The sequence below is a fragment of the Lissotriton helveticus genome, chromosome 5_1 (genome assembly GCF_964261635.1).
Source record: "Lissotriton helveticus chromosome 5_1, aLisHel1.1, whole genome shotgun sequence".
In the NCBI taxonomy this organism is placed as follows: Eukaryota; Metazoa; Chordata; class Amphibia; order Caudata; family Salamandridae; genus Lissotriton; species Lissotriton helveticus.
Window position 1 is genome coordinate 386,892,807 of NC_136065.1, and position 19,738 is coordinate 386,912,544.

Here is a 19,738-nt window from a genome sequence, read left to right on the forward strand (position 1 = left end):
TATCTCTTAGAACCCCAAAACTTTTGGATATACAGTATCCACGTACTGTGACCTTGAAGGCCTCCCATATATTCTCTACGCTGTCTACAGATCCCTTATGAAGAAATCTTTTATTTCCTCCTCCAATTCTGTCTGAATACTAAGTCAAGCAAGGCTTTCAGTTGCATCCTCCACGTAGGTCTCGGCCTATCATACCCAGGCATGGGGATCGTGATACTCGCTGGGCAATGGTCGGAATATGTTCGAGGGAGATGTGCAGCATGCCTAAGACCCATGCCTAATACTCTAGACAGTAAACAGTAGTCTAGCCTTGCCCACGTCCCCGTGTGTGAGGTAAAGTGCATCCCTTCCTTCACCCTCCACCATCCATCCACCAATTTCCCATCTTCCATTATGCCAGCTATAATTTCCCGCGACTTATTATGATAGAGCATTGTACCATCCGCCCTATCTAGTGCAGGGACCAAGGCAACATTAAAATCTCCTCCCCATATGACATGCATAGACCCTATGTTTACTATTTGTCCCCATAAGGTGGCAAAGAAATCTGGGGTATCCGCATTGGGAGCATAGCAGTTTGCGAATGTCACCGTGTCTCTACCCAGCCTCCCCCATACAATAACATAGCGTCCCTGAGAATCCAATATGGAACCTTCCAGCGCAAAGGGAACATGTTGTTTGATTAAGATGGCAGTCCCCCTTGCATATGAAGAGTAAGAAGAGAATGCCCGGACAGATGCCCATTTAGTGGCAAATGTGTTATGGGACTGTGGATGTATATGTGTCTCCTGCAGCATTGCTACCTACGTCTGCTGTCTGTTCAGATACGCCAGTACTTGCCTACATTTCCGTGCATCATTTAAGCCCCTGACATTCCAGGACAAAATCCTTAGATCTGAGTTATTACCCTCCCCAGCCATGCTGTCTGCGTCATCTATATCGATAATCCAGCCTCTTGGTACGAAACATCACATATCGAATCCGTACTTTCAATGCCTTCACTACATAATAACCTAGATTGACATCAACATTGCAACCCCCGTCCTCCACCCTCCCCCCACCCACTGAAGCATCCCAATCATGCCAGTATCACTCATCCCCCCCCAAAGAACCCCCCCAACATCAAAGAAATACAACTTAGTGGGGGCACTCCCATTTGGGGAAACCCTCCAGGTGGCTCACGTGTTCCTCGGCCCAGTACAGGAGACTGTCGGCATCCCTGCCGTCTTCCTTTAGGCAGCGAGGGTGTCCGGCTTGTCTCTTCCACAATGTCCTGCTCGGCTTTAGGTCATTTAGTTATCCACAACAGGTATAGACCAATACGAGGAGATACAGCGTCAGTCCCCTCGGTTCTACAGGCGTTCACTCGCAGTACGTCAATCCAGCATTTGGTAGTACAGGGGTTACATCATTCAACATCAGAGAGATGTGCTTCACAGGTGTCGTCTTGCTCCGAACCCGCTTCCTTCCGCCTTTTAAGTTTCCTTAGGAATTCTTCCACTTGTTGCGGTTTTGTATAGATCAGTTGTGTACCTTGATATGTGATCCGCAGGCGCGCCGGGTACAACAGGGCATAATTCATTTGCGCTTGTCTCAATTTTTGCTTCACTGCGTTAAACTTGCCTCTCTCTTCCTGCACAAGAGGTGTCAAATCAGTATAGATGGCAAAGGCCACTCCATCATAGTATAGTTGACGTTTCTCCCTGGCCACCTGCAGTACCGTATCCCTATCCCTATAATTAACCACTTGGCTGCTAAGGGTGTTCGATGAGCTCCATTGACTTTCCATTGAAATCAATGGAAAGTCCATGACGAGTTACCCTTGTCATTAGCGCTGAAGGGGTTAAGGAGAGGTGCTATGATGAGCCTAGGTGTGCTACCGGGCGGAGGTCTCGGGCCAAGGGATCTGTGTACCCGTTCAACAACAAATTGTGGGGAGAGCACCGCTTCCAGCATCTTCTCAACATATCCCTCCAACCTGCCAGTATTTGTGCTGTCCAGCACACCCAAAATTCGAATATTATTTCTTCGGTTGCGGGCTTCAATATCCTCATTTTTAGCATTGATTATTTTCATCAATTTGTCCATCTGGGACACTGCGGTTTTCAGCTGCGTAGTGACATCCTCCGTGTCCGAATTCCTTTGCTCCGCTTCTTTCAGTCACGCGTCATGCCCTTCCAGCTTTTGAGCAATGGCGTCCATGTGCATTGTGATGGTAACCATCTTGTCTGCCATCGTCGCGAACCCTTGGCGCATCTCAGAGAGGAGTGTGCGCATGTCGCTGGTCATGTCAGCATCTATCTCGGTGGGGGATTCTCCTACATTCTGTTCCGGTTCCGTAGGTGGTGGGCGCCCAGTCCTTTTGGTTTCAAACGTGAGGCGCGATTGGCGCGCATCAGTCCTTCCCATCGTGCAGAAATCAGACACGCTGCCCTTTCTTACAGACCATTTAGGCAATAACAACTGTTGCGGCAGCAGCTGCAGCCACCGTCTTGTACAGTGTGTCCCAAGGCAGCCACAACTCCCAGCTTCCAGTACCAGTAATCACTGCGCCGGAGCAGACACAACACCAGTGCAGGCTCTAAGTTCACTTTAGGAAGCTCGCAGCGAAGTAGTACCTGGCCTCCTCAATATCCAGTCAGCTCTCCCTGAGCGCAGGGTTGTTGCAGGCAGGGCACCCCTTCCAATATCTTTGGCCTAACCATCCAGCAGTTGTTCCTATGGAGATAGCCAGTCTCAATTCCTTACATTAAGTGTACCGGAGCTTGGCGCTATAGCCCCTTATACTTGTCACCGAAATTGTTTCTAGAATGACTCCACTGTAAGCTATGCACCCTGTGCCCAGGTAATCACTAGGAGATCGAGCGTTCTATCCGTGAATGCTAGGCTTCCAGTACACAGCACCGTCCTACACCCCTGCACTGCCCCACTGCCAGTACGGTTTTTCCACCAGTTAGTACAGCCTGTTTTAGGTCCCCAGCCCTCCGCCGCTTCCACGGATGTAGTCCCACTGTGGCCAGCAATCCGGTGACACTTCAATATAGGCCTCTCCTGCCGCACTTCAGCAAGCCGCCGTTTTGTGTCAAACTGCGCTGTACATTATTACAACCAGGACAAATCCTCTTCATATACTCTGGGAGTGCCGAAATAGACAGGGCTGCCCTTCAATCCACAGCCCGTGCCTCCGCCCGCCAGCCCGCAATCAGCACACTCACTATATTTGTCCTCCCGGCGCCGATCAGACGTCATTCCCGCCGCGCGGCCCTAGCACCTCGTGGCCGCCGCGGCGCTCGTGTCACTGCTCTGTCCCAGGCACCGTTCCAGGGCAATCCCGGGGTCGCACCGCTCAATCTGTTAGCGGCCGGCAGTCAGCATCCGCTGCGCTGCAGTCCACTAGACCAACACCGCCAGCACCACTACCGCTCCAGGAACCCGCTGCGGGTGCTCTTATGTCACTGCTTTGTCAGGAACACAGGATAAATGGATTATAAAGGAGCCGGACGACGGGAGCCTCACAGAAGTGCGGCCATTCCATACGTGCGCCACCTAGCGCCCCCCTTGCGCACTGTTATTTTCTCAGATCAATTACTGTTCTGTGTTGGAAGGTGTTGAGGTTAAAATGAAAACTGACAGCATACAGATGTGGCAACTATATACGTCTCAGAGTTGTCTCTTTGAAAGTAGTCTAAGGTGGGCACAGAATTCGATAGCGACACCTACTGGCTTGTGGGAACAATTAGTAGGAAACCTTTTGGTTTCAGTCATGTGCTGGGGTTGTCAGTGCAGGTGAAGAATCCATGGTAAGGTAGTATATCTAACAGAAAGATCCTAACTTGAGGTAAGAAACTTGTTGGCATCAAACAGAATGAAAAAAAATGTTTCCTGGGCTTTTAATGTCTGAATTGGACACTATGAATGTTTTTATTAGATTAATGTACTGTGTTCTGCCATATTGTTTCTGTTACGTCAGGCACACCCCTCTACAGATGTACAAGAAACTTGTAGTGTACTCTGTTGTAGCTTTTGAGATCAGACTCTCCAGATGGCCATGTTCAGATTGTGGGCTACCGTCCCAGCAGAGTCAAATGCAAGGTTTTTGAAGGGGTTCTTTAATTTACAATATATTTATACACCTGCAAGAATACTATGATGGAAAGGTTACTTAATTTGAGATATTTCGAACTAAATGCAGAATTACAAATGTATACAGTTTACAGATTTTTTCAAATAGGGTGAAGACTTCAGGTTTACATCAGACCTGGTAATCATGCCAAGACAAAACATTGATAATGACTAGAAGTAAAAAAATATCTTGCTAAAAATTGCAGATATGAAAATCTGACTGAAATGTTATGTTTTACTCTTTTCTTATTCTTCAGGGGACAGTTCTTCCTTTCGTGTGGACACTGCGATTATTAAGCAGAGAGTGCCCGTCTTACTCAAGTACCTGGACTCGGATACAGAGCGAGAACTAGAAGCACTTTATGCACTTCAAGCTTTAATAGCAAAGCTTGATCAACCTGCCAGTAAGTATGCACCTTTTCTTATCTGCCGGTGACATGCCTGTAATTGGGTTAAAAATATTGTCAGCTCACCTGATTAGATTTATCCAAATGGTCAATTGTCAAAGTACCCAAGAAGTCTTTCCTATATGGTCACATTTTCCCCAAACACAACCAAATCTGACTGTGCATCTCATTCAAGTTACTTGCCTATTTTTCCAAGGCTGCTTTTCACACACATCTGTGGCATAATATTTTTTGATCCATGAAACATAAAATGGAGAACAGGGCAAAAAATGTGATGGAACTTTGATATAAATATTGCATCCACTACGGACAATAGATCACTCATTAAGGCTGCTTCATGCTGTGACAGAAAAAGAAATAAAACCTCATAAAGTAATAAATTAAGATCAATAGCCGTAACTTTTAGCCCACAACGAATAAAAGTAGCTGCAGCTCAAAACCATCAACACTGCCAATAAAGCGATAACATGAGTACATGGGAAAGAGTAGACAATCCTCTCAAGTAGTTTGTCGGGGAGTACCTAATGGCATGGTGCTCTTACATCATGGCAAAGCTAAGCACAACTAAGCTTGAACAGAAGTGCAGGGCAAATGCATTTGTTACCTTTGTCCATTAAAATAATTGTTCCTGCATCCTGACATCTTTCAGACCTTCAAGGAGAGCACACTTCACCCTGCATCTGTGAATCTACACAGATATGATGCGTTGTGCCCATTTAACTTGAGAATTCATACACAGAACCGAAAAGGTTGTAGCTCAATCTTTTAGCTAGGATTACAAGAGCAGTAAGACTTGCCAATTTGTCACTGTGCTCAAAAATAGGGATCCCCTAAATTGATAACAGTTGTCCATTGATCAGCACACTATAACAATGCCTTGGATTCCTATGAACATTTTTCAAGTCTATAACCTTCCCAATTGCCCAGATGCTAAAACTGGTTTCTTTTTTTATTTACTTTTCTAGAAAACTTTTTTTAAATATGTAATAAATTCAAAATTTGAGAAAAAAGGGTACATACACATTATCGCAGTGTGTGATTTTGGTTTAAAGCTCAGGACTGCTCTGTGTGAAATGATGCCACGTTTGAAACGTAGAAAGAGATGATTTTTCTAGCACTTAATTTTCAATTCAAATAGTCAGGTTTTTCTCCGTTTTATTACCAGGTCGCATAGTTATTTCAAACCATTATTTTCCCACAATACAACACTAAAGATGCAAAGAAATCATAAAACGTATATGGTAGTAAAATATGTTACTACATACAATTATAAAATACACCATCTTTTCAGAACTCATAAATTGAAACGGTATTGGTTCACAAGTAAAAATGTCAAAATGCATGGATTTTCAAGGTGCCTATCTGAAAAGATTGCTTCACCCCATATGGGCACGATTTGCTAAGTTGGCAGTGCTCTGCTATTTCATCTTGGCATAACTGCTTAAAGCCATTACACTTCCCACAATACTGCACGGTGGTAAAAACAGAAAAATCATTAGGCTTACCTCCTAAAATTCACCATCTGTTGATAACTTTACAATTCAAATAGTCTTTAACAGTTTAACACAAAAAGAATCTATGGTGTGAATGCTGCATTGTCATATGAACAGTCTGACTTTGCACTCAAAAAACTTTGGTTTATTGAAGATCTTTATTGCAGATACGTATCGTTTTTCACTATCATCCTACCCAACCAACATACTCACCTACCCTGATCCCGAACAACTGATTCAAATGCGGTCACGCATAATGCTTAACCAAAAAGCAGTATGTAATCTAAGATCCAACTTCGAGGTAAACATGCTCCTCATGTCCTAAGTTATAGGCTTCACCCTTAGCCATTTATAACATTTCTCTAATATCAGAAAACACATAGTTCGGAAAGGGGCACCGAACAGCATTATATGTGGTGTGGGCATTACTGATTGATTGTGGGATTTTGTTTTCATAACCAACGTGTTTGCCTTTTCCCATACACATCTATGTTGGAGAATAGTAGGAATGTTCCCCACCATGCCAGTAGTAGTTCTTTGGTGACGGTTAACAATTGGGTTCTTATTTTCCTTGTTGGAAAGTGTATTGGATAGCGTCACAAGGAAGGCAACATCTCTGAAAGTTATGATCTCCAGAGCAGCATCAGTTTTCATCTTAGTTCTTCTCAAACTACGCCCTTGATTTTTTGCATCACCAGAAGAATGCGAGTGAAGTCTCCTGCTCCAAAAGAGTTGATATTTATTTTTTTCGCTTCCCTGAAACAGGATATTCAATAGTGTTGCCATTACTCAGATATTTTAATGTATACATTTATCCTTTCAGAGAGATGTTTCCAGTTGTCATAGCTGGTTTTATTTGCATTTGTCTTGCATCATGATTTTTTACCATTCTCACATGGTGTGTATCCTTGCAAACTAGTGGTTGAACTGGAAACTTCGTCTACAGCTGTTTAAATAAAGAGCTTTTTCTGTTCAGTACTAATCCCATAATCATATACAGCATTTCCCCATCCCTTTGATTATGCATGCATTCTCTGATCCCTTTTTTCTTTTATGTATGAAGTCTGCAACAAAAAGGCTTTGGCGAGGTTGGTTTATTCAGTCTGGTAAGCTCCACTGTAGGTGAAAAATTCATCAAAAGTGGTTCAACTTTAAAAAAAGGATCATCAGAACCAATTCAGTCAGGCTGTTCTTTCTGTAAATACACGTGCAGCTCTCCATAAAATGAGGATAAACCTGTGTGTGCAGTGGTCCATGTGGCCACTGCATCATTTTGCCATGTTAAGTACTTTCATCTATTGCATTATCTGCCAAGATACAACATAGCCTCTTAGAGGAGAGTCTTTGGAGAAAAGGGGAGTGCTGTACCCCTGTCTGACATTGTTCAGCTTGAATGCTGGGGTTGTCCACAGCAGACCTGGTTGTATACTCCACTAGAGCCCAGTACTAAAGCAAATGGTTGAAGTTATGTCAATGGGTCTTAGCGAATAACTCCACCCTGTTCTCATGTTCAGTACATAGTGTCACGTGTTTTTTTAACAATATGAAAGACACACAAGTGGTTCACTGCAAAACCCTCCATGCACCCATAGTGGCTCACTAGAACACACCTTTGGAGTTCTGCTCAAAAACTGAGACAGTCAATCTACATCTGGTTGGTCTGATGAATTGGTTGTTTTGGCATTCTGCTGCCCCTAGAAGCTTAATCCGAAGTTGCCAATGCTGATGTACGAATCTTTTGAGCTAATGGCATCCTTAATCTTACAGTTCCCTCAGTATGCTTTAGTCCGTTTGCTCCTCAGATCCTTTCACAATATTTTACTGAGACATAGTTCTCTGGACTCCTTTTTTCTTTTAGGGCAAAGCTGCCAGTTGAGCAGCTCCTAAGGCCAACATTGCCAGATAGACTGTCATGCATCAGACATAGCTACATCATGCATGGATCTCAGCCACTGTTAAAATGGGTTGTACCCCCCTACCTTTGTTTTGGTAGGTACGACCCAACAAGTTTAAGGTGGCGTTCTCAAGATATGCGTCTGTCAGAGATTATTCCAGACAGCTGTGTGAACTGTAGACATTCTGATCTCCAGGCTTCTTCCTGGAGCAACACTGTTTAATTGGGAATTTCTTTGAGACCTCTTTGCTTAGGCTTCCATTATTTTCCTAGTCCCTATTTAATTCTAAATTGCAGTGAAATCTTTTCACAGGTTAGTAGGGGATAAATGAAATTGCAAAAATCTAGGTTAAAGTTATCTTTAGGTTGACTCTTACACATAACCTCTTTCTCATCATCCATGCACCTGCACTGATAGTATTAGCTATTGCTGTACATACCAAACTGAAAATTAAGAAGTCTTTTACCTCTAGAGGCACCGTATTACACCTTTGGATTAGTAAAATGCCATCCAAGCCATCTTGAAATCAATATAAGCATCTTCTGACTCATGTTTCGCTCTCTCATTAGAGCTCGTCAGAGAAGCATAGCTTTGTCTCGACACAAGGAGGCACCTAGTAGAGGTCCAAACCAAACACTATGTTTGTGTATATTTTTTATTTTTCACTGACAAATCAAAAGGTCGAAGTGGAGGTACGATTAGTTTTGTGCATACATACACGTATCTATCTTTCTCTTGCTCTCTTTGTCGCTCTATAATGTGTGTATATATATATATATATCTGAAAGAAACAGGTTAGTATGAGATTCCTTACCTTAGAAAATCCCCAGGCGTCAGACTGGATCCGGAAACTTTTGAGTAGCAGTACCCTTGCGCGTCGGTAGGCGTCGTCTGCGGCTCCGCGTCCGTCGTCTGTGTCGTTGGCACTGAGATGACGTTGCCGGAGTACTTGGACACCGCCCTCGCGCGCTGACGTCAGTTCTTCTTTTTTCCGTGCCAGCAAGCGCCGATCCGAAAAAAGTTGTGCCCTAGTAAATTTTTGACTAACTTTTTCGATCCTTTTTGATCATCTTTCGAAGTCTCTCGACTCCGACGGTGCCGGTAGAGATGCCCGGTTCAAACCCTGCGTCGATTGCAGCCAACTGATGTCGGTTACCGACCCCCATCACCGGTGCCTTCACTGTCTGGGCCCCGACCACGACGACAAGTCCTGCTCCGACTGCCGGGCCCTGACTACTCAAGCTCTGGCAGTCAGCCCTGCGCCGCTCGAGGTCCCGGTCCGGAAGGAGGTCGTGGGACCGGTCGCGGGGCCGGAGTCACCACAGTTCCGGGAGTCGTCATCAGTCTTCGGGCTCAAAGTCCTCAGGTAAGAGGCACAAGAAGTCCAAGAAGCGCCATCGCTCTTCTGACTCCCCCTGACACTCGCCCGACGCGGCCGGGGGTTCGGGCGACACCGGCTCCGCCAGAGCCGCAGGCATCGCGGCCTGCTCCATACCCGCCGGTCCCTGGGCAGAACGCGACGCCGGAGGAGATAGAGTCCTTCCTCATGGCCATGAGGTCGCTCGCTCCTCCGTCGGGTTCCGCGGCGTCTTCGGGCCAAGCGGCCACGACTGGGTCCGCACGCGGGCCGGGTGCTTAGGCCCCGGTGCAGTCGGGTGCTTCGGCCCCGACGCCGTCGGCGACTTCAGTCCCGACGCCACAGAGCCCCGCCGGCTCCGGATCCGGGTAGTCGCCGGTCGACCTCACGACCTAGCTGGTGCCGGCCCCCTAGGGTGTCGCCCCCGGCGTCGTCCCAGGACGACGCCGTCCCTGGTCCTACCCTCGATTTGGGTCCGGCGTTGGAGCGACGCCGCTCTCGACGCCGATGGGAGACTTTTACTTCTACGACCCGGTCCCATCCTTTGAACCTGAGTACCAGCTGATGGGTGACGAGGAGGTTTGGGAGGGGTCCGAGGACCCTCTGGCACGTGAGAGTCAGTCTTCTCAGGACTGGGCAGGTGAGCTTGGGGAGGCCAGTGGTCTGGACACTGCCCGACACTGTTTTTTTCTCCCCTCCTACCTTGGCTACGGAGGATGGGGCTGCCTTTAGTGTGGTGCTGACGCGTGCTGCCAAGGCCTTGGGCCTTGAGCTCCCAGTCGCGGCCGTGAGGACTAACCTCCTCACTGAGGTCCTTAAACCACAGGCAAGCTCGGCCAAACCTCTGCTGCATTTTAATGAGGCCTTGTCAGACGTTCTTTTGGGCACTTGGTCCAAGCCCGCTACAGGTCCGCCTGTAGATAGTAACGTGGCAAGGCGCCACCGCCCGGCTCCAGGCGACCCTTGCTTCCTGTCCACCCACCCCACCACCGAGAGCCTGGTCATCCAGGCCTCTAACTCCCAGACCGCATTCCCGTCGGCTCCCCCCGATCCGGAATCCAAGTGGTATTAGCAATACGGGAAAAAGGCATTCTCCTCCCTGATTTTGGGGTTGCGGTCAGTCAACACTGCATGCCTCTTGGGCCGTTACACCCACTCTCTGTGGGACACGGTCGCGGACGTGCTGCCACAATGTCCGGAGGAGGCCCGGACTAAACTCGCCCAAGCCCTTGCGGAGGGTCGAGATGCGGCACTGTATTCCATCCGGTGTGGGCTGGATACCACGGACTCACTGGGCAGAGCGATGGCAACGACAGTGGCGATTCGTCGCCACGCTTGGTTGAGGTCCACCAACTTTTCGGCTGATGTCCAAAACACCCGCATGGACATGACGTTTGATGGCCGTCGCCTCTTTGGCGACAAGGCAGACCATGCGCTTGAGCGCTTTAAGGACTCCAGGGCTACGGCCAAGTCCTTGGGACTCTCGCCCCGCGCCAGCAAACGGCTGCCTTTCGCGGCCAAGGAAGGGGCGCCCCCACACGTTCTGCCAGCCACGGTCCGCAGACTACCATCCAGCGCGGTGGCGGACCTGGAAACCGCCGTGGCGGAAGTCGGGGACAACGGCGAGGCCAGTCCACACCTACCCCTGCAGCATCCGCCTCAAAACCCTCCTAGTCCGAGCTTTCAGGCCCATGTGACGCCAGTGGGGGTCAGGGTTCGCCATCACCACCTCCACTGGCGCACTGTCACATCGGACAGGTGGGTGCTGCAAATCGTCCGAAGGGGCTACTCCCTCCCCTTCGAGGCGTCCCCTCCAGCCATGCCACCGCAGTACCACCGCGTGTCGGGGGATCACTTGAAGCTTCTACAAGAGGAAGTTACGGCCCTCTTGGCCAAGGGGGCCATCGAGCGCGTTCCTGGGCCAGAAGTAGGATGTATTTGTTACTCCCACTACTTTCTGGTACCCAAGAAGGGCAAAGGGGGCCTACGCCCTATCTTGGACCTACGGAACGTCAACTGCTTCCTCCGGAAGGAGAAGTTCAAGATGCTGACACTGGCTCAGGTCTTAGCTGCCCTGAACCCGGGAGACTGGATGGTAGCGTTGGACTTGCATGACGCTTATTTTCACATCCCCGTCCTGCCGGCCCACCGGCGTTATCTGCGGTTCACGGTAGGCCACGAGCACTTTCAGTTTACCGTGCTCCCCTTCGGCCTTACCAGCGCCCCGCGGGTGTTCACGAAAGTGATGGCGGTGGTCGCAGCTCATCTGCGCAGGTTAGGGGTTTCAGTCTTCCCCTACCTCGACGACTGGTTGTTGAAGGCGGGCTCGCCCCAGACAGTCGTCAGCCAACTCCAGACTACGGCCGACCTCCTGCACCTGCTGGGGTTCTCCATCAATGTGCCGAAGTCACACCTGTGTCCCTCTCAGAAGCTCCTTTTCATCGGAGCGGTTCTAGACTCTGCGCGGTTTCGGGTTTATCCTCCCAAACAGTGGGTTCGGGATATTCAGGCTCTGATTCCGATCTATCAGCCGTTATCCTGAGTCTCGGTCAGGTTGACGCTCCAGCTTCTGTGGCGGATGCGGGCTCTGCAGTGGGACCTGAAGTTTCAGTGGGCCCAGCATCAGGGCAACTTGTCCGACCATGTCTTGATCTCGGAGGGCACTGCAAGACAGTTGCAGTGATGGCTCACGGACTGTGATTGGGTCAGCGGGAGATCCCTCTCCCTACCCCAACTGGAGCACGTAGTTGTGGCGGACGTGTCCCTCCAGATCTGGGGAGGCCACATGGGAGAGGCGAAGATCAGAGGCCTCTGGTCTCCAGCGGAGTCCCAGCTCCATATCAACCTTCTGGAGCTGCGGGCTATCCCGCTTGCACTGAAGGCATTCCTCCCCTCTGTCCGGGGGAGTGTAGTGCAGGTGTTCACGGACAACACCACCGCCATGTGGTACTGCAACAAACAGGGCGGGGTGGGGTCGTGCACCCTATGCCAGGAGGCTCTGCGCCTCTGGCAGTGGCTGGAACATCAGGGCGTGACCCTGGTGGTTCAACACCTGGCAGGTTTCCTGAACGCCAGGGCGGACGAACTCAGCCGTTGGTGCATGATGGATCACGAATGGCGTCTGAACTCGGACGTGGCGCAAGGCCTCTTGCAGCAATGGGGAGAGCCTTGGTTAGATCTATTCGCCACAGAAGAGAACGCGCAATGTCATCAGTTCTGCATGTTGGAATTTCCAAGGCTGCACTCGCTCTGAGACGCTTTTCGTCACGAGTGGAGCTGCGGTCTGTTGTACGCCTTTCCGCCTATACCAATTCTGCCCAGAGTGCTGAAGAAGATCAGGCGCGACCGGGCCCAAGTCATCCTTGTGGCTCCGGACTGGGCTCGAAGGTACTGGTATCCAGAGCTACTCAGTCTGTCAGTCGATCCCCCGGTTCGTCTGCCTCTTCAGGAGGACCTTCTGTCGCAGCAACAGGGGACAGTCCTCCACCCGAACCTGTCCAGTCTTCACCTCCATGCTTGGAGATTGAGCGGCGACAGTTGAGGCCATTTGACTTGCCTCCTGAAGTTTGTAATGTGATTCTGGCAGCCAGGCGTCCCTCCACAAAGTCGGTATACGCCTGCAGGTGGAACAGATTTGTGGCATGGTGCTCAGCAAAGGCTGTGGATCCACTCTCTGCCCCCCTTTCTGAGGTTCTCCTCTTCCATCTTTCTCTTGCCCAGCAGGGCTCTGCTCTAGGTACTATCAAGGGCTACCTTTCTGCCCTTTCCGCTTTCTTGAGGCTACCTGATCAGCCTTCTTTGTTCAAGTCCCCGATTGTTAACAGATTCTTGAAGGGCATCACTCATATGTTTCCCCCTGTTCCTTTTGTGATGCCCCAGTGGAACTTGAACCTGGTTCTTACTTACCTGATGTGCACTCCTTTTGAGCCGCTTCATAACTGTCCTCTCCGTCTTTTTACACTTAAGACTGCTTTCCTGGTTGCCATCACCTCTGCCAGGAGAGTGAGTGAGCTCCAGGCTCTTTCCTCTAAACCTCCTTTCCTTTCTGTCCATCCAGACAAGGTTGTGTTGCGGACAAGACTCTCTGTTCGAGGCATATTAGCTGCAGATTGTACATTTAGCAATAGATCGCCACCTGGTGTTGGGCTCGGATGATTGCAGGTTGTTGTTGTCTTCTTGGAAGAAGTCTTTGTAGTCACGAAATAGGTGACTCCTCCCTTGGACAATACTGCGCATGGTCATCAACTCCATCCTCAGATTGTTTTTTTACGCCACTGGGTTCGGATGAAAGTTTTCCGCTCCGACTAGAAAACACATTTCTGCATTTTCGAAGCGTGAAACTTTAAATAAACTTCTTTGACATCGAACAGACTTTCGACATCACGAGCTACATCCCGGTGCGTCGACACGGGCCGTTGGGCCTATCGGCGCCGTACGGCCTACGCCTCATGGACAGAACTCCATTTAAGAGATGCCCGGTATGTCGAGCAAAATTCCCTCATAGCGACCATCACGAGGTTTGCAACCTCTGTCTCTCGCCAGAACACGACGAGTCGACCTGCACAGCCTGTGCCTCCTTCCGATCGAAGATGACCATTCGGGATCGGAGAGCCCGTCGACACGAGATGAGGAGATCAGCGCCAGCACCGGAGGCCATCTTTGAGGAGGAGATCGTCGAAGAAGACCTCTCCGCGGATGAAGATCCGATCGAAGATATCTCAGAGGACGAGGCCCCACTCGTCGCCGAGGAAGACTCGCCTGATCTCCAGATCATATCGGGGGGCAGAGGACTCGGACGATTCGATTCCATCTCGACAACCCGTGAGTACCTCTGCCCCTGCACGACACACACTACCCAAACAAAAGGCAACGGTCGACACTCAGCCCATGGGGCCCAGTCGAGACCGAAATTTACCCTCTAACGCCCCGCCTTCGGGCTAGGCTCCGAGGAATCAGACTATGCCTTCCGGTGCATCGGCACCGAAAAAACCACATGTGCCTATTCCACCTCCTCCATTGGCACCGAAACAGCCTTCGACACCGAAGGACTCGTCGACACTGAAGCCAAAACGCCCTTCGGTGCCCAGAGACAAAGACCCTTCGGCACCCGAACCGAAAGACACATCGGTGCCGAAGCCAAAGACAGTACCGGACCCGAAACCTTCCACTCCGAAACCTTCCGGTTCCAAAAACAAAGAAGGTAAACCAGATTCCGGCGCCGCAGGCCCAGCAAAACCTCTTTCCACGCCGAAACTGCCATTATCGGTACCAAAGACTCCAGACAAACCTAAGACACCTTCGGCACCGAATAAATTGCCACAGGACGCAATCACTCCTCCTAAGGCAAAGAAAACTAAGCAACCTCTATCGGCACCGAAAAAATCGATGCCGAAGAAGATTATACAGGGGGAAGATCTGTTTAGACCAGATCCTAGACAGAAAAAAGTCCATATTAACCCAAAAACTGGACAAGTGGAAGCAATTCCTTACAAAAGAAGGCCAGCAGACACACCACTTACACCTGTGGTTCCTGCCAAAAAGGATTGTGCAACTTCTCCAATGCACCCTTCCTCTCCTTCACATTCTTCCTCTCCTATTAATCCATATATTGAACCTATAACTTCTCCTATCCAATCTCATGCATCATCACACCACACTGACGAGGAGTATGACTTGGGTGGGGGGGATGATGTAACAGAGCCACATACATACCCTTTAGATGAGGATATCAACCCAGAATATCTCAAGGAAGACGATGCATATAATTTTGCACCAAACAATGCACCAGACATCCCTGATCCTCAGTACTACCCAACAAAATCCTCCCCTCCAGAGGATAGTATTGGGTTTAATCATTTACTAAACAGAGCTGCCCTTTACCATGGGGTTTCTATGCACTCTGATGCCATTGAGGAGGACTTCTTATTAGACACCTTTGAAGAGTCACAAAGGTCTACTCAAATGTTACCCATGATCAAAGGAGTCATTGAACATGCTCCAGACATTTTTAAAGATCCAGTAAGGTGTAGAGTGTTAAATCCCAGACTAGAGAAAAAGTACAGACCAGCACCAGCTGATCCCTTATACATTAAGGGACATCTGCCATTAGACTCTTTGGTAGTGTCAAATGCACGTAAAAGAGCCAATTCTCAAACTTCTGGTGACACATCTCCGCCTGACAAAGAATCCAAGATTATTGATGCGTCGGGTAAAAGAATTGCTGCACAAGCAACAAACATATGGCGCTTAGCAAACACACAAGCCTTACTCTCACGATACAACAGGGCTCATTACGACCAACTAGAAAAGTTAATGGAACACCTACCAGATCAATACAAGGATCAGGCAGCAGAGCTCTTACAAAAAGGCAAATTAATATCTAATGCCTCAATTAAATGCGCACTAGATGTAGCTGACACAGCATCCAGAGCAGTTAACACTAGTGTTATTCTCAGATGTCAACTATGGTTACGCATTTCAGGTTTCAAACCAGAAGTACAAACTACCATCCTAAACCAGCCCTTCAATCAGAACCAACTGTTCAGGCCGGAAGTAGATAATACACTGGAAAAGATGAAAAAGGACACAGACACTGCTAAGTCTATGGGTGCATTACAATCCACCCAAACTAGAGGTTCTTTTCGCCGCTCCTCTTATAGAGGAGGCTCCAAGCAAACCGGCGCAGATACCACATCATCTTTTAAAACACACACACAAACCTCCTCTAATAAAGGCTACTTTAGAGGAGGATACAGAGGCAATAACCACAAGGAAAGAGGTAGAGGTAATAACAACCGCTCCTCTTCCACTCCCAAACAGTGACTTCCCACTGCCTCCCCTACAGCATTCCACTCCTGTGGGGGGCAGACTATCACAGTTCCTACCTGTCTGGAATTCAATCACAACAGACAAGTGGGTAAGACAGATTATCCAACATGGCTACTGCCTAGAACTCACAGCAACACCCCAAACATACCACCCAGGCAGTGTCCAATGTCCACAGAACACATAACTCTGCTTCAACAGGAAGTTCTAGCACTCCTAGAAAAAGATGCTATTCAAGTAGTTCCTCTACAAGAACAAGGAACAAGAGTCTACTCACTGTACTTCCTAATCCCCAAAAAGGACGGGACACTGAGACCAATTCTCGACCTCCGGCCCCTCAACCATTATATACAATCAGATCATTTTCACATGATCACTTTACAACAAGTACTCCCATTGCTAGAACAGGGAGATTTTCTTTCAACACTAGACCTAAAGGACGCCTACTTTCATGTGCCTATACATCCTGCGCACAGGAAGTATCTAAGATTTGTCATACAAGGACAACACTATCAGTTCAAAGTCCTTCCATTCGGGGTCACAACAGCACCACGAGTGTTTACAAAGTGCTTAGCAGTAGTAGCAGCACATCTCAGAGGACAACAGATACATGTCTTCCCTTACCTAGACGACTGGCTCATAAAGGCAAGATCGTTCAACCAGTGTGTACAACACACAAAACAAACATTACACGACTTAAGGTTTACAATAAACTACACAAAGTCGCACCTAGAGCCTTCGCAGGTTCATCAATATCTAGGGGCTACCATAAACACATCAGTAGCTCTAGCGTATCCCAGTCAAGCCAGGATTCAAAGTATTCAGAACTTAGTTTCCCTTTTTCAATGCCAACACTCTCTTCAAGCCAGAGTGTTCATGAAACTAATAGGCATGATGGCGTCTTGCATCTTCATAGTCCCTCACGCAAGACTGCAAATGCGACCACTACAAGAATGTCTAGCACAACGGTGGAATCAGGCTCAAGGTCAGCTCACAGACCTGGTGTTGGTAGACAGCCGTACATATCGCTTTCTGCAATGGTGGAACACCAAAAACTTGACAAAGGGACGGCCGTTCCTAGACCCTATTCCACAAATAGTGCTCACTACAGATGCATCCCTCACAGGATGGAGAGCCCATCTCTTGCATTATACCACACAGGGCCAATGGAACAATCAACAGAAACAGTTACACATCAACCATTTAGAGCTGCTAGCAATTTTCCTAGCACTCAAAACATTTCAAGTACAAGTACAAAACCAGGCTGTTCTAATCCGGACGGACAATATGACAGCCATGTATTATGTACAAAAACAGGGGGGGGTCGCACTCTCTGCAACTGTCCCAACTTGCACAGACCATTTGGAGATGGGCCATCCCTCAAAACATACACCTGACAGTAGAACACCTTCCAGGAATTCACAATCAAATAGCAGATCTGTTGAGTCGTCCGTCACAACAGATTCACGAACGGGCGCTGCATCCACAAGTTCTCCAACCATTCTTCCAAAGGTGGGGACATCCACAGATAGATCTGTGTGCCACCCACGAGAATGCGAAATGCCCAAGCTTCGCCGCCAGATTTCCACATCCACAATCGGAAGGAAATGCGATATGGATGAACTGGTCAGGCAGATTTGCGTACGCTTTTCCGCCTCTCCCACTCATTCCACTAGTAGTACACAAGCTCAGACAACAGTCTCTCAAACTGATACTAGTGGCCCCCACATGGGCACGTCAACCGTGGTTCACCACACTGCTGGATCTCTCACTGGTTCCACATCAAAAATTACGGCTCACGCCATCCCTGTTAACACAGAATCATGGAGAAATAAGACACCCAGACCCAAACCAACTGAATTTGGCGATCTGGCTCCTGAGGTCTTAGAGTTTGCTTACTTAAACCTACCACAAGACTGTATGAACATAATAAAGAAGCTAGAAGACCCACTACCAGAGCATGTTATGCGGCCAAGTGGAAAAGATTTGAAATATACTGTAACAGCAATAACATTGATCCACTGGATGTTTCCTTCCAAAATATCATCTGCTACCTTCTACACCTACAAAGGTCCAACTTGGCTTATTCTTCCATACGCCTGCATTTAGCAGCATTTGCAGCCTATTTACAAAATAGACAGCATTTATCTCTCTTTAGAGTACCTGCAATTAAAGCATTTATGGAAGGATTAAAAAGAATAATCCCACCTAGGTTACCACCTGCACCAGTATGGAACCTAAACGTGGTACTTACAAGACGTATGGGTCCCCTTTTTGAGCCTTTACACAAGTGTGAACTGCAATTCCTAACATGGAAAACTGCCTTCCTTGCTGCCATTACCTCTCTCAGAAGAGTGAGTGAAATACAAGCATTCACAATAGAAGAACCATTTTTTCAAATACACCCTAACAAAGTGGTTCTTAGACCCAATCCAAAATTCCTGCCAAAAGTCATTACTCCTTTTCACCTCAACCAATCAGTAGAGTTGCCAGTGTTTTTTCAAAAACCGGACTCTGTTGCAGAAAGAGCCCTACACACCTTAGATGTTAGAAGAGCTCTACTATACTACACAGACAGGACAAAATCCTTCAGAAAGACAAAACAACTATTTGTATCTTTCTCTCCTCCACACAAAGGCAATCCCATCTCTAAAGGAGGAATTGCCAGATGGATTGTAAAGTGTATTCAAATATGCTATCCAAAAGCGAAACGTACACTAACAGTTCCTCCTAGAGCGCACTCCACTCGCAAACTAGGAGCCTCTATGGCTTTCTTAGGAAACATACCATTAGAGGACATATGCAAAGCAGCAACATGGTCTACAATACACACCTTCACTAAACACTATTGTGTTGATGTGCAAGCCAAGCAGCAAGCTGCAGTAGGCCAAGCTGTACTTAAAACACTATTTCAGTATGCTGCAACGGATACAAGCGACCACCGCTAGGGGAGACACTGCTGCACAATCGTTGCTAAATGTACAATCTGCAGCTCATATGCCTCGAACGGAATATGCTACTTACCAGTATGCATCTGTTCTTGGCATGTAGAGCTGCAGAGTTGTACATGCCCTCCCACCTCCCCGGGACTTGTATCCGTTCCAGTACTCCTCTTATTTAGATGCACACGCATGGACATCCTTTTCTCTTTTCTTCTACTAACTCCATCATTTCCCATCATGGCGAAAAACAATCTGAGGATGAAGTCGATGACTATGCGCAGTATTGTCCAAGGGAGGAGTCGATTGATTGAAAAAAGCTTTATTCGAGTTGTTCACTCATAAAAGCACACACATATAAATTACATACATTTCTTAAAAACATCAAACAATCTGTAGTACTTAGTTTTATAATTAAAAATACATGATACACAAACATAAGAAATTGTTTCTCAATTAGAATTAATATAAGCTTTTTCCTACAATGCAGAAACTACATGCATGTTACAGTATAGAAACCTCCGCGTTACGGACCATTCCCGGATTTGTGCAATAAAACTCGTAGCATACATGTTATCCGCTTTTTGAGGTTAAAATTCAGATATATCATCCAGCTGCTATCTACAAAAAAAATAAAAAAATCATACACAGGGAATTGGGAGGATGTAGGATTCAGAAGGTACTGGTAGCTAAAGCCCTC

General features: G+C 47.8%; 1 protein-coding gene across 13 annotated transcripts in view; it reads left to right on the forward strand.

The window, feature by feature from the left end:
• EIF4G3 (eukaryotic translation initiation factor 4 gamma 3) overlaps positions 1–19,738 on the forward strand; it is a 1,426,031-nt gene that overhangs the window by 1,396,070 nt on the left and 10,223 nt on the right. For all 13 annotated transcript variants that reach the window (XM_078642564.1, XM_078642569.1, XM_078642559.1 and 10 more), the window contains one exon: positions 4,380–4,526. In XM_078642564.1, coding sequence (XP_078498690.1) covers positions 4,380–4,526 — 147 coding nt within the window. The remainder of the gene's footprint in view (positions 1–4,379; positions 4,527–19,738) is intronic.